Genomic DNA, 16,164 nt, shown 5'->3' on the forward strand with positions numbered 1-16,164 from the left:
AAAACATGTATATATAACGTTCTGAAAAACTCCCAGCAGAATAGGTAGACAATTATGAAGGGAGAGTGATGGAGGAGATGGATTATGAATGAGATGATGGAGGCAGAGCGAGTCAGAGGAAGGCCAGCGACAGGAGCAACCACAGCTGAAGAGGAAGTAATGAAGACTGATGCTGTGGCGGCTTTGGGGTATCAGCAGGGGCTGGCCATGAACATTTAACACAGAGACAGCGAGAGAGAGCGGGGGGGAGGCAGTCTGCACAGGAAAGATGTGGGCGAGACTAACGCTCAGTCTGGGCCCAGGGATTACTTCCAGTATTCTCACTATTGGGATTGCCCCATCAGGTGGAAAAAAGAGCAACAGCATGAGAGAGAGAGAGAAAGCGAGAGAGAGAAGGGGCGGGGGGAGAGGAGATGCTCAATATTGTATCCATTCCGCTGTGTGCCCTTTCAAAAAAAACCCAGCTTCGATTGTAGATATTGGAAGCCAGCTGGGCTGGTGAAGTCTTAACCTCCTCCACAGAGTGGGCTTTAAGTGCAGCAACAGAAAGTGACCCTGCCCTAGGAAGCCCTTTTTCTAGTAATGCACTGAGGAGTCATGAGGGGCCCCTGAGGTCCAAGAGATGTAGCTGAGCTAGACTTGGCAGGTTCCAGTCAGGCTGGGTTGTAATAGCACATTGATGCCTGTAATAAAGTATATTTATAGACACAGTTAACCATACTGTAACTGGAAATGGAGGTTGTTCATAGCCTAAGACACAGAAGGATAAATTAACTAAAATTATGACAGCATCCCATAAAAAATGACATTTTATAATATATGGTTTTTTTCTTTGCTTTAGGAGCTTTCCAGAAGGTTTGTTAATTTTTAGTGTATTCATAGTGTATCCATTGGCACATCAATACTGCTTATAGCACTGTTTCTATTATGTTCAAAGCTGAAGCATTGTATTCATTAAGCTTTGGCATATTGCTCTTGTTGGAGGAAAGTTTTAATGGACAGAATTGTAATGAGAGTGTGATCATTGGTGTCATGTATTTCTCATTTCCATCTCTCTCCCCAGGGGAGATATAAATCCTCCACCCTCCACCCCCTACCACACACAAGATGCTGTTTCTCCAGGCCTTGGTGCGCGTTGTGTAAGATGTGGAAAAAATCGCATTTCGAGCAAGAGACTGCTCGTCAATTAGATTCCATTAACTCTATCTCCAGCTGCTGTCCTATTAAACCATACCCCTCTGTCTGCTTCAGTGACACACTCCCACTCGTTTAATGGTGACTCAGACACCGCATGCACACAGACACACACACACACACACAAACACGACTTGCCTTGTTTTGCAAATTTTGAAAGACATCAGTCTATTCCTAAAGCACCAAACAAACAAAAAAGTACAGTGGAAAATATGAAAAAATATTCTGTCAGTTTTTTTTTTACTTGTCGAAAGATTAACATATGATTCCCTCATAGAAACTGTGCATTACAGATCATTTTCATGTACAGATCCTTTCATGCAGTCTTTTCGATGCCTGCCGACACTGACAATTATTTTCATTTGTAGCCACAAGCTTGCAAGTTTCGCATCTATTATTACATTTATCAATCAAAGGAAAAGAATACAGAGCATGACTGAACAGTTAAGACAATAAACCCATTTGTACTGACAGAACAGTTTCTGCAGTCAAATACACAGTTTGGTATAAGTGAAAGCCTGGTTGAGAAAAGCATCTGATTCTCAACTGACACGTAATAAATCTGCAGTTAACATTTTTTTCTAACATTTTTTCTCAATATCAAAATAAGCCTACATGACCATTGATAAAAGAATTGTATGGGAAAGGTTTCTATTAACATTTAGCCATTTAGCAGACCCTCTTAACCACAGCAACTTACAATAGCATTTACACAGGCAACAGAAAGTAGGAGCCATTGCATACCATACAGCATTCTGTGGCTAAGTGCCACAGTAGGTAAAAGAAGGAGTTCGAGGACAAAGTCTTTTACTTAACGTATTAATGTCCAGAGTTCAGGGTTGGTCAAACCAAGATGCAGCCTGAACTTTTTCATTCTGCTGAAGATAGTAGTGTTGTCATGAAGTTATGCTGTGTCAGAAAATTGTGCCAAATTTACTGGAACCCTCCGTGTCATGTCATCACATTGTGTAAATCTAACTGCATTTGTTGCCATGTACTCGGCTTCCGTAGCCATGACAATGTTGATGTTATGACGTTTAATTTATATCATTTCTGTCTGATGTCCATTTGTCCATTATACCCGCAATATACATGCTGAAATGTACAGAAAATAAATCCAGTTAAAAAAAGTACATGGATAAAACCAACAGTATTCTGAGGACAAAAATATTGAAGAGACAAAATTATTTAAATCAACCTTTTTTATTATGAAACTTTTGGATGGGGGTACAGCAATGACTTTTTTAACATTAGGGCTTGGTGAGAGTCTATGTGGACTATGTGACATGTTGTCCCAACCTCATGGCAACATTCTGAGGACACCGTTAGCTGGGGTTAGCTACCGTTAGCTGGGCTACAACCAGATGCACAGCAGGGCAAGGTCCTGGTGGAATGTTGGCAGACACTGTGCTCGAGTTCGGGGCTGTGAGGCCCACGTCCTCGGTGTGATGCTCTGGGTGTTCACTCCTGTCCGTCTCCAGGCGGGGTGTCCGGCAGGGTGCACAGCCCCCCGGGGTCACACCCCAACAGGCCTCGCAGGTTGCAGACGAAGCGGTACACATAGCGCTTGCCAGCGGTCTTGTGGATGATGTTCTTGTCGTAGTAGTAGCGCAGGCCGCGGCTCAGCTTCTCGTAGTTCATGTTGGGCTTGTTCTTCCGCCTGCCCCACAGGCGGGCCACCTGGGAGGTGTGGTGGGGGGTGGGGGTGGAGCGGAGAGGAGGGGCGGGGCAGAGGTGGGGTGGGAAGGGCAACACACACAGCCCAGGGGTCACAGAAAGAAAGAAACAGCAAGAGACAGAGAGATAAAGAGGCACATTAAGGAGAAAAGGGCTTGTGTGTCTGCCAGTAAGGAGTGGCTGAGAGGGAAAACAGAGCAGAGCAACAAAAGGAACAGTGGAAAAAACAAATTCAGAAGAGGATGAGGGGCAGGGGAGAGGTACAGAGTAAACCGTCTGCTTGAAAATGAAGCCATTTACTGGGTTGTTGTGTACAGTACCAGATGAAACATATGGCAGTCTTATAGTGATTTAAATAATCTCCTTATAAACACTTTTAAAATGAATGGGTACACTCAGTGACAAGCAGAGGAACATGAGTAATAGCCCAGTTAGCCATTAATTAGCCATCAGGTAGCATCTTGCCCATTTATTTAACCAGGAAGGTCTTCAAAAAGGTCTTTTTTGAAGGACCTGACATAAAGGCGTTTGGTATGCCAAGCTGTTCCATATATAGAACGGTCTGACCTTATAGACCACCCAAGCTCAAACCCACCCATTTTCCCATCACACCCTTCTTACCTCGTTAGGGTCCGTCAATTTGAACTCCCAGCCATCCCCGGTCCAGGTGATGAATGACTGACAACTGCGATCAGAGAGAAGCTCCAGTAGAAACTGCCATAACTGTATGGGCCCACTTCCTGTGGCGTGAAATAGAGTGGGTGGGGCTTGACCATTTGGAAGCTAAATAATGCATGACCCTGAGGTTCTAAATCAGCTCATCAATCTAGCCTGTGTAACCTGTGTATGATGTTTATAGTGCATTTTGTAATTATATTGACACATTGAAAACAAAAACATTTGAGCTATTGCCAAAGACAGAAACAAGCTAGAATGACACAGAACAGTGTAAACACAGCAAATAGCATATAGTGCCTAATGTAAGCATGTTCATTCTTTTTTATCAAGAATGGCTGCTTACCAGTATAACCAGCAAGAAACACTGCTGAGACCACAGCTCTCCCACATCCACTGAGGTCCCCCTTCTCCCCTACAAACTCTTTGAAATTTCCACCTTGGTGTGGTAGGGAGTAGGCCTCGCTGGACATGGGCACATCCTTCTCTTCCTGCTCCGGGTCTTGGAGCTGACCAACCCAGGAAACTGATGTAGTTATCTCTGTAACACTGCAGCACGGTGGCCCCACCTCCAAGTCACAGTCTGAAAAAAGGATACAAGCTACATTTAATTGCAAAGAAAAAGCTTTTATCCAGAAGAACTTACATAGGACTGTCCATTTCTACCGCTGGTTATTTAAGGCAACCTAAGTAACCTGCCCAAGGGTACAGCAGCTATGCCCCAGTGGGAAAGTGAACCAGCAACTTCTGGGTTATGAGCCTTTTTCCTCACCACTACACCACACTGCTGTCCCACAGCTAACAGTAAATTACACAAAGAGAGCTGGACTTTTGTGGGAAAACATCAGAGTTCTCCAAATTTACAGCTCTTGATCTTTGCCAAAAAGTAGAAAGGTGATGATACCACTTTTGTAGTACTTCATATTTCATAAGGTTTTATGGATTTTCATCTCATTGCTAATTTTGCATCTTATTGCTAGCCTGCCCAGCAAAGATATATGTAATATAGGAAACCTTAACACGTTCTGATGACTGACTAACAGCATGCAGTACATTAAAAATGACTTTTATTATATGGAAAAAGTTTGCTGGTCTGAATGAAATAAAACAGAGAAACTTCCTTGCCTGTCCTGCTGAGCTGAGTGAGAGGTACGGTGGCTTCCTGTTTCCTTGCCAGCCCTTCCTGCTTTACCTGGAAGTAATCCTGGTTTCCTGGGGTAACAGGGTCAAGGGAAAGGACCTGCAGGGGTTCAGCCAGGTAACTGGAGAGCTGTGGGTAACTGTGCTCATCTGGGTACTGGGCATGCTCAGAAGAATAATCTAAGGAAAGTATGGAGGCTAATGTCACTGTGAGGGGAAGGACCCTAGCCCACAGAAAAAGCTGAGAATTGACCAGGCTAAAAGTAAGCCAATAAACCAGATTTTGCCAGGCAATTCCTGTCTATGAGAAGGATGTTAACTAAATCGAAGACATTAAATGAAACACAACTAAGAAAATGAAAGAACAGGAGCAATGCAAAGGTATCGTTCAAAAAAGTGTGTCCCTGATCAAAGACAATAATGGACTACATTTACAAAATGCCTTTCAGGGATCTGGTAGTGTATCCTCAGACAAAATAGGGAAGGCAAACGCTAAACTGGTCTAACAGTTCAGAGTAAAACCAAATAGCAGGCATATAACATGCTCTGGCTCTCACAGAGCAAGGTGAACATCCCCAGAACAGGTAAGTGAAAGTCATGGAGACACACAGGAGAACTGAGTTCTCACCTGTGACCAGCTCGGAATGGGGGTAGGGGACGGAAGTGCAAGGGAGCATGGTATAGCCGCAGTCCGTTCGACACTCTGAAAGGAATGCATGCAAACACGTACATACACACATACATATTTGTTATTTTTGTGAACACTGGGGAAATTCATTTCCTGTGAAACAATAGCTGTTATTTACCATCACATCATTAATCATCGTTAATCATCCTACGCGCCTGTGATGCAGGTGTTGTAACTAGGCTATTTCTATCATATTTACAGCCAGACCGAAGGAAATGAACAATCTTGTTCTTTCAGTGCTTCATAACACCCAAATAATATCTTCAGTCTTCAGGATATAATGTACTGTATATGTACTGTATTTAACAGGGTTACATACAATGTGCCATGTCAATGCAGGTTTCAGTATTTTAATGACAATAATAAATTGGGCATTATGCTAAAATGACTGAATTGCACATCAACCTGTTAGATGCACATTTAATTTTCCCAGCAGGTGAAGCTTATTAGCTTCATCCGAGTGGTTTCACAGATCGTGTTAACCTGTTAACCTCAAAAGAATTTCTTGTTCTTGACCATTCGCCTACATCAAATGCAACTTCACTATAAATATTTTTCCACTTTTCTTAGCTCAGTGTCTCTGAGTATTTGTTAAGGTCAAGGGCTGCAGTGACTGAAGCCACAGTGTTCTGGGTAAGAGGTCATACACTGCCACATCCTGCTACCTTAAACCTGTTGAAGCACAGAAACATATTCTACGTTTCTTTAATTAATGCTTGTATAAATGAAGAAAAATGTATCAATCACATTTAGCTATTTAGCCAACTGATTAGGTGCCCTGATTAGGTTTTTTCTGTATTGTTACACGTATCACAAAGCAATTAGGTGACACACTATTTCTATATTGTTGCCAACAAGCAGGTTTGATCGCTAGCAGTAATAATGTATCAAGTAAAATGTGTACAAGAAGTGGACTTTGAGCAATATTATAGCTTCCAATACACTGTATAGGTATTGCCATAGGTCAGGTAGCAACATCACTTTGGACAGTCTAACTTTCTTAATTTCTTCATATTGCATTTCCCAAATGTTGCTGAAAACGTATGCACAGATTTGTTTCTTTGTGGGCCTGCCCTGCTTCTACTATTTCATTGAATATATCATTAATTTGCAGATGTACTGAGCAGGGAATGTAAATGGTTCAGAAAGAATTTTTTGCTAGGAGCAGAGCCAAAAATCAGAATGACAATTTATAATATTCAAGGATGAAAAAAATATTTGAAAAAAATCACAAAAGTCACAATTGTTGCTATGAGCAACTCTACACATCCTGTTACTTGCAGCAGGTAGAACCTAACTGTGCCAATATAATTTTGGCACAACACACTGTACACACAGGTGAATAAAATCTGAATTCAGGGCTAATGGTCAGATCCACTTTGTTTATTTTATATTATAGCACAGGACCTCTGAGTGGGTGGTAGCTGCAAGAGAATCTGAAAAGGTGAGAGAAGAAGATCTGGGACAGGAAGGTGTATTTACTGTTGTTGACTGCGTGCAGTCGAATTAGGATGTGGGTGAGCAAAAGGGGGAACTTTCACCTACTGCAGATGCTGCAGCAATAGATGGAGGACGAGAGATGATTCTTTAGGAAACAAGCCATCAAATGATGAGCTGTCACCTTGTCAGAGCTCACTGAATCAAGAATATGAATATTTTAAAAATCCCTGTTCTTGGATAACCAAGTTAACTGACCTCAAACAGACATGATGAGATTGTTATGTTAAAAGCAGTATTGTTAACATTCTATTAATTTAGATATAATTGGTTAGGAACAGACTACAAGGAGCAGGCATGACTATTTAGTGAGAAAAAATTCTAATTCTGTGTTACAGCACAGATTACATTATTACACAGTTACATTATTGGCATGTTAGCAGACGCATAGGAAGTGATATATTTTCTCCTCTCACCACTGCGCATAGTCTCCAGGTGCTCCCATAGAATTTCTCCAGCGGTGCAGTCAGAGGTCAGGGCCAGGAACTCCTCTCTGTCCAGGGAGCACAGCTCATTCCCGGGCATACCCTTCAAATCCGGGCCCAGGCTATGGAGGCTGAACTCAGCCTGGCACCAGTCTAACCAATGACTAACCTCCCACTCTGACCACAGTTTAGGGTCTTAGAAAGAGAGAGAGAGAGACTACTGATGAGAAAAGGATCCACATCTTTTTTACATACTAACCTGCTCACTGTTTTCAGGTTTCAAATGCCTTCAGCTAATAAACTTCTATATAAATGATCACAATGATTAATTAGCTAAACAATCACTGACACTAATGGTCTGCCTCCCAAGTAGTGCTTTTGCTTTACATTATATTACAGTTGCGTAGCAGATGTTCTCATCTAAAATTATTTACATGGCACACAATTTCAGGTTATATTTACTCTACAGTTCTGGTTAAGTGCTTTGCCCAAGGATACAACAAGTCTCGTTTCTTCTGTAGTTCCACTATTCTGCACTGCTGCCCCAGCACACACAAAACCTCACCAATTCATTCAATCACTAAGCCACTAAATGTGTAACCACTTTAATCTAAACAAAGGCTAACCAATACAGTTAGGCTGATACAAGGAGCATGTAAAGCAATGATGTGTTTCTGTGACATAGCATCTCTGTAACATTGCAGTTCATAGCTTCAGTGCCTGGTGTACAATGTTCTTCCAGCACCCCTGTAACATTACAAGCACTGGCACTGCACACTTTACGGAACATTCCGTTCCCTCGCAACATTTTCACAGCGTCTCCGTAACATTCCAGCTCTACCTGGTGGGAATCGCAGGCGGATTCGCTCCTGTGTGAAGCCGGCGAAGGTGGCTTTCACAGCCCGGCTAAGGACATCCTTACTGGTGGGGGTGAGAGGGGGCACCACCAGGGAGTCCGGCTCTGCATGGTGAACAGAGCGGGACCGTTAGAGAGAGGAGATGGACAGGTACCTCAACAGACAGACAGACAGACAGACGGGCAGGCAAACACAGCTTGGCAGGTGAAGAGAGGAAGAGTGAAAGAGACAGAGGAGAAGAAGTGGCAAACCCACAGACCTCGACAGTCCCACAGAGGTACAGCAGAACCAAGACAACCATATCAAGCCTCTGTTGATAAGGTGTCATTTCCATTGACAGAATAAATCATTTTCTTTTTCTTTTCATTGCATAACAGAAATTATAATAATTAAATAAGAGAATAAACAACTTTAACCTCATCAGAGTGTCAAGTTACAAGTTACTTAAACCATTCAGATGACATTCCTGTCCCAGAATGCTCCGGTGCGATTTTGAATGCTTCAGTCAGGTGGATGCTGGTTACCCTCTACCGAGGCCACAGGTTCAATGACACAAAGTACTATAAAGAAGACTAACATGATGAGTAGATCAGTAAGCAACAACCCAGGTGCACAGGTGGCAGCTAGAGAAGACGGAGACACAATGGCAAAAGGAGAGGAGGGGGACCGTACCGTAAGAGCTCCAGTCCATTCTGCTCTCTGGGAAACAAGTGGTAAGGACGACCGCGATGAACAGAGCCAGGAGGGGACAAAGGGGGGAGTTTAATACGACACGGCCGAGGAGGGAGGAGGTGAAGGATATGTGTCAATCTCATGGACAGGGGACAGGGAGAGGGCGTAATTACCGGTGGGGGGGGAGGGGGTGGATTTCAAAAATAGGCAGGCATAAGGGGCAAAGGATGGAGGGAGAAGAGAGGGGAGGGGAGGAGAGGGGAGGTACCCAAGAGCAGTAACAGGGTTTAGAGCCCAGCTGTCTGTCAGAAAGGGTTGGGGAAAATGAACAAAGGCAGTGAAAACTGTTGTCACCGTACGCAGCTGAACACTGGGTGGAAACAGTGGACCTGATCCATGCTGTCAGCCTGATGGCCCATCGTGGAGGTCAGAATGTTCAGCAATTATGACTTTTTCTTGCTTACCTTACTCTCCTGGATGAGTATTCCGAGTAAAAAGCATGATAGTAATGAAAAGTGTCACCATTTCAATATGTGGCAGAAATGACTGGTCTTTCCCAATAAAACCAAACTAGTGCCCACCTCCCAACCTCTCTCATTAGCCTGAGAACAAAATGCATTTGTCTCCATTTTTTGACAAACACAGCCTCATAGATGAGTGGGAGATACTTCTACCCTAAGGCCTTGACTTTTACAACACACTGAAGATAAAACCATCTTCATTAAAATCAACTGGTTTAGATGCTAAAGAGCTTCTTCTGTGTTATACTTGAACTAAATTAAGCCCTCGTTCAGTCTCTCTACCAAAAATTCCTATGTACAGTGGTTGTTACACTGGTCTCTCAACCATTGCGCCATTTTCAAATATAGCCACCCTGCCAGAATTTAACCACTACATCCCATGTGAAGAAAGTTATGAAAAGTTGGTTTTGAATCAGCTATTACCAAGACCCCTTAAATTCATGTGCAGGGCAAACAGAAAGTATGACCACCTGCCTCTTCCATGCACTTTTATAATGCTTGTGAATTACCAGGCCAGCATGTCAGAATTGTGCTCACATGTTTTAGAGCTCCCTTCAACACCTAGTGCTACATAATGGTAAAAAATACTAATCAAACACACTCTGATTAGATGGCTACATAGCATGCTAAAGGCCTCCTGAAGGCCTAGTTGTTGAGCTGTAGGTTCAGGAAGAGTCTTTCAAATACCCAGACTGTATTATGCATTTGGAACTTTGTTTCTAAAAGCATATTACTGAAGTTCTGAAACAGACACAGCAAAGACCAAGTGCCCAAGCTTCTTTGTCTGATCAGAATCGCTGCTCTTGCTTTACAGTAGAACAATGGAACATCTAATAACCTACTGCAGTGTCTATTATTAACAAACTATTGAAAACCTCCAAAGATCAATCACTAATCCTCTTCCTTTGCCCAGCATCTCAGGGGTTAGTGATTATTCCATTAATCTTCACTGGTCATTGGTGGCACTGGTGCCAGTGTGAGAAAGTACCTTTATTAGTAGCTTTATTCCCATGGCTTTCAAACTTAGAAACCCAAGAACCCAAATGTGCATGATAGCATACACATATCCGGTCATTTTCAAGTGCCTTCTTTCCTTTCTGTAAGTGTTAACCACTTCTGTGCTGCAAGTGTATCTATTTTTGTACATGTCAGAGCTACTGCGTTGACCTGAGTTTGAAAGTCACTGACTCAGGTGTGACTAATTGGAAGGTCAATGAACTAAGATGAAGACCCTCTTCATTTGTTTAATTTTTCATTTCCTTTCCCCTTTCTGCACCCTGTTTTGGAATCAGGAATTGCACATGAGGCTCCCCTTCAGCCCTGGGGAGAGTGAGTACAATCCTTCAATACACTCACATACTGACCATTTGTCACACTGCAAGTCCGACATTTTACCACTGTGAAGCATCTGCCCACTGAAGGATATATGTCACTGCTGACATGAGATACACCCCTTATTGTTTATTTGTATCAATAGGAGGGGAAAAATCTGACATATATAGTCGATATATAATATGCACAAATTCACTATGTTCATTCTAATTAACTTTTAACTATTCACTTTTATTGTATATTTATTGTAGCCCTTTTTCTTCATGACAACCATAAACCATGATTTTTGCCCTGGAAGAGAAGACATTGTTTGTTGTCTTATTTTGAACTTCAGCTGTATCAAGTGCCTTCCTTATTTTTTTTAACAAGTGTAATATTTTACTGACTGATTCAAATGTAAATGTTATTCTAGATACAATTTGCTATTTTATTTCTTATTGTAATTTTACCATACATTGCAAGTTACCTTGGATCCAGGTGATGATGACAATATTAACAATAACAGCTGAGTAAAACTAAGCCTGCAAGGGGCAACCCTGTTTGGATACGATGTTCAGTGTTTTATGGCACAGAGGTGCCCTAACAGTCCTCAGACAATGAGTAATCTGAAGACAAAATCATGTGGAATGCACACACGCACATTACATATACACACACACACACATAAAGGCTTTAGTGAGGAGCATCTCCAGGGCCTTTTTCATGCATGGCTATGTAACAGACTGCGGGCAGATTTACAAAAATGATCTTCTTTTTTCAAACATTTCTGACATTTAGTGGAGAATGACAGGTCTTTGCACAACAGATGAAGAAAAATCTTTTATTATCTCTGTGTCTCATCATTCAAAACCTGCACAGGGCTCTCTTGTTTCCCTGTAAAATGGAAATTAACAATACATTGATTATAAAAAAGCACAGAAGCATTTTCTGCTACCCGAGGGATCTGGTTTGGGATGGAGTAGTAGGGTGGGGGCTGAGGGTTGAGTATAAGTGTTTGGGTAGGGGGGCATACACATCCATTCTGAGACCTGAAATGTGGGGATTATGCCAAAGGATTTCATGTAAGACTTTGAGCTTGTACAAATGTGTGTGTGTGTGTGATTTGGGGGTGGCCTCTAATCCCCCCTGCTGATCCAGATCTCCAGTCCAGCAGGAAAGTACAGAATCAGACTCAGCTGGGGGTATGGAGCCCATTACCAGATGCCACCATGCTGATGGTTTGAATCCGGGATATCGCTGGTTATTTTTTTCACCTCAGTGACTTCCACTGAAGACACTGATTACCTTTAAAAGGATATTATCATCTCCTTTCTTACCCTCTATGTCAACCCTCACATTACTCATGTAAACTGCTTTCTGTATAGTGTTATCTGGACTCCACAACATACAGCTCATTGAGTACCATGCCCTGGTTTCTGTCAGTTTGGTTTGGTGCAGATTCACACTTTACATTACATTACACCGCCATTTAGCAGACACCCTTTTCTAAAGCAACTTAGATAGATTACAATTTTTACATGGCATCCATTTATACAGCTGGATATTTACTGAGGCAATTCTGGGTTAAGTACCTGGCTCAAGGGTACAACAGAAATGTCTCAGGACACTTCAGGCCTAGAATGGAGGATGTGGAGGTGGAATCCAGGCTGTAGTTCACCTGCAACGCTGACCAGTGACAAATAAAAAATTCTAAACGTGGACCTATTAGTGCTGGTGCAGAGGCTGAAGGTTGGAAATGTGGTCTTTTGCAGAAGCCTCAGACCCCAGTGACGTGGTCCTGAAGCACGACACGCATATAGCTTGTTATGATGTTCCTGTGTGTGTGTGTGTGTGTGAGAGAGTCAGGAGGGTCTGGTGGTGCATCATTTTCTGCTTTGAAGTCTCTGATACACGACGTGCCTCGAACCTCCAGCCAAGACCTCAGGAACCTTGAAGAGGGGTATGTGGGGTCATTGCATTTGTGTCTTTATCATTTTAATTGGGTTGCTCATATATGAATGCATAAAAGCATAATTGCCAGCATCAATATTGTCTCATTTCTCTAAATGGAGATGGAATCCCCTGCCTCTGCAGATTTAAATCCATCCATGTTTGAGTTAGTATTTGTAAAATCTTTTTGGGGTGATCAAAAACACATACTACAGATGCTTGTTGTTGCTACCAGCACCAGTTTTATTCTGTGCATGTCTGTGATCAGCAATATTCCAAAATTACCTGTTGAAAAAGGTCAAATGTTCATAAACCTGTTTTTCCATATGTTTATGCTCAGTTGCAGTAATTATTGCAGACCCTTTCCCTTAAAATTAAACCTACCTGCATCATTTTAAAAGGAAAAAAGAAAAATAAGAGATGAGAAATGAGAATTGAAATCCATACTCAAATATCATAGACAGTCCTTTGAATGTGTGCTGGCAGATCAATGGCCTGGTTGATGATGATGGTGATGAGGGCAGCCCTGGGACTTTCCTGCCTGTTCCTGGCCCACTGCAGCAGCCCTCCCGTGGGAAGCGAGTTTACAGGGCCTCCCTCTGCTCCACGGCCCTGTGTGCTCCTGCAGGCCTCCACACCTGACCTCCACCCAGACCTGGGAGTGCTGCCTCCTGGGGGTGTATCTGAGGGCAGTGGCGGGTGGCAGTGGGGGTCTGCTGAAGCCCAGGGCTCCCTCACTGTGGCTCAGGGCTGTGTGCTGACCCTGTGGGGGGAACAGGGGGGTCACCAATCCTTCCAAAGCGGGACACATGTGCTCCTTAAGGGATTGGAATGGCCCCTTGCTCTCCACTGCAGCTGTGAAGCGGAGGAGGGACGGCCTCGCCGGGTGAGAAGTATAACCGGTTACATCATTTTCTCTGTGTGTCAAAATGCAAAGCTCCTCTTTCATTTCCTTCTCTCCTCACCTACAGAATGAATCTGCTTACCAGAAATTCCTCCGCCAACATTTGGATCCAAAGCAGTCCAGAGGTGACGACCAGTACTGCTATGAAATGATGAAAAAAAGGATAATTAACGTGACCAACAGGTGCAAGGAGGTCAACACGTTCATTCACGCCACAAAACAAAAGGTCAAAAATGTGTGCAATACGAAACCCATTGAGAACACAGATAAGCATGAGAGCACAGAGAAATTCGCTTTAACGAAGTGCACCCTGCGGGGGGGACGTGATAGGCCACCCTGCCGCTACAGAGCCAGCGACTCAAAAAGTTTCATTGTCATCGCCTGCAGGAACAAAGAGCCCGTTCACTTTGATGGCCAAGGTGATGAGAATTAGCGGTTTCACAGCTGCTTGCTTCTAGTAATGAAAACAAAATAAACAAGCTTAAATAGCGCACTGGTGAAAATGTTGAGCGGGTTATCTTTGGCAATGTAGTTGCAATTGTAAGTACCTACAATAAAGCATGTTTTAAAAAGGATGTGGTAATTTGTTTTTTGTGTATTTTTATGACCAGCACATCAGACAAACTTAAGAGAGAGACGCGATGTGAGAAGCAACAGAACTGACCAGCGACTCCTATAACGAGCACTAGGGTGGGAGTGAATGTTACTATACCTCACTGCCCCTCTAACTCCAGCAGGCTGGAGGAATGAAAACACAGACTTTATGATGTTTCATGTTGAGTTACATAGTCTGCCACTAGAGGGCGCATATGCGCTAGGTAGCTTCATGGATGGAGCAGGGAAAGTACAAGATGATGTACGACAGGTGGAATGGGGCGTCTGAATTAAACATGTTAACTGGGAACAGTATCGGAGGATTATTATAAATTTTCCACATATGCGAGAGGTAGTGGTGCCAGTGGTAAAAAGACACACATTCTTTTTGTTTATGTTGTATTCACCTGTGCTATCTGGGCTGAAAATGGCACGTTTTTACAGCTGAGGGAGCAGGCTAGGGCTGAGATGGTAAAAGTACTCTTCGGGATTGTAGAATTGGATTCAAAACCATGTCATCTACCAGCAGTTCCTAGGAGCCCACAGTGGAAGAAGAAATTGGCCTCGTTTCAGGTCATATTCCCTTGTCTCTTCATTGTGAAGCTTTGATGAAAGATTTGTGAAGCACCTGTGGTGTCTCTCACTGATGTCAGCGAGGACGTGGCTGTCTGCCACGCAATTGCAGTGTGGTCTCTGCAATCAATCCCTTGTGGTCTGCTGCAGCAATTGCAATGTGAAAAACAGCCATTGGCTGTGTAAAACAGACGTTGGCTGTGCTGGCTAAATCGACCCTGCATCTGCATTCAGAGATGAGAAATAATTTCACCAGAGAAGGTGGTTACCAGTAACATGTGACCATGTTGCCCTATTCACCATTAGTGCTCCAGGGACTGCACTGAAACACAGTTCTGTGTTATAGGCACTCTGAGATCTTTGTGGTGCAATGAAACCATTTGCCCATACCAGAAGAGTGGAGATGATGAACAGATCCCCTTTGACACTTTCCAGGTGTTGTGGAGAACCCCAGCATAAGAACACTTGTTTCCAAAGGACACAAGCAGTGGATGCTGTGTCGTTCTGCCTTATGGGGAAAGCCTATATCCAACGCATAAACATATCCACCACTACTATGATATTCTCTTTGGGGAGCAGACATGTGTACTGAATTTGCACACACTGAATGAACCACAAATTCAGTGATACATCCAGGACCTGCTTTGCACACTGAGCAAATGATATTTCAACATGTGTAGGTATGTATGAGAAGCAAGTAATCTCCATATGTTTGCCATTCATTCAGCTTTTGCAAAAGCACATGATGCTAACAGCTGAGACGGCTACCTCAGGCCAGGGGCTGAAATGAGTGCACGTTGTCAAACTGATAAGGGGAAGTTACATTCCTGTGTTCCATTCCAACAAATCATTCTTTCCTGGGTGACTTGTTAAGAGTTCATAGAGGTGAGTGGCCTATTCACTGTAGCTCTCTGTGAAGTCCAGGCACAACCAACAATCACCAGGAAGGTGCGTAGTGATGTGGCAGTGTACGTGCATGGCAACGCTTCAGCAAGCTGTGGCTTGACTGGAACAGGAATCTGTCCTCCTGCTGGGAGTTTGACTCCTAGTAAACAAAGAGACTTGCTCCTTTCAGCATATTGAAATACAGTATGCGAGTGTGGTTGTGAGCAGCCCGGTAGGATGTTTGCCATATGTTGGGGAAACAAAGTAGGGAAGTTACGAAACCCTTGTGATATGTCTACCCAAAGTATACTGTCTCTAAAAGAGAAAGCAAATTTGTACTGGCACTGACATACTCCAAGAACTGTTGGATACATTAAGGGTAGAATAGACTTTTACAGAGCTCTGGAATGGTGCAGCACTGGGCGTATACGAATTCAGATGCCTGTAATCAAGACTGAACCTACTTTAATAAGGTGATTACCTCATTCTACCTGTGGTGGAGTTTTCATATCTATTGGTGCACATTGTGATATCCTCATTACTATGAACACTGTCCTCTACTCTTAACATTCTATGTCTCTACATCTCAAACTCGGTTTTT

General features: G+C 43.1%; 1 protein-coding gene across 1 annotated transcript; it reads right to left on the reverse strand.

Annotated features, from left to right (window-relative positions):
- Window positions 1-2,655: 2,655 nt before the first annotated feature.
- Window positions 2,656-8,844, reverse strand: LOC118791156 (protein C-ets-1-like). Its single transcript, XM_036548435.1, has 6 exons — window positions 8,826-8,844; window positions 8,138-8,257; window positions 7,288-7,491; window positions 3,893-4,129; window positions 3,493-3,611; window positions 2,656-2,874 (listed from the first exon to the last, which is right to left on the reverse strand). The coding sequence occupies exons 1-6, from the start codon at window positions 8,842-8,844 to the stop codon at window positions 2,656-2,658; spliced, it is 918 nt and encodes a 305-aa protein (XP_036404328.1).
- Window positions 8,845-16,164: the final 7,320 nt, after the last annotated feature.

Source organism: Megalops cyprinoides, chromosome 16 (genome assembly GCF_013368585.1).
Source record: "Megalops cyprinoides isolate fMegCyp1 chromosome 16, fMegCyp1.pri, whole genome shotgun sequence".
Taxonomy (NCBI): domain Eukaryota; kingdom Metazoa; phylum Chordata; class Actinopteri; order Elopiformes; family Megalopidae; genus Megalops; species Megalops cyprinoides.

Coding starts and splice junctions, on each gene's coding strand:
- LOC118791156 (XM_036548435.1), bottom strand. Junction 7,492..8,137: donor CCGCCTGCGATTCCCACCAG/GTAGAGCTGGAA, acceptor TCTCTTTCTAAG/ACCCTAAACTGTGGTCAGAG. Junction 4,130..7,287: donor CCTGGAGACTATGCGCAGTG/GTGAGAGGAGAA, acceptor TCCTTTTTTCAG/ACTGTGACTTGGAGGTGGGG.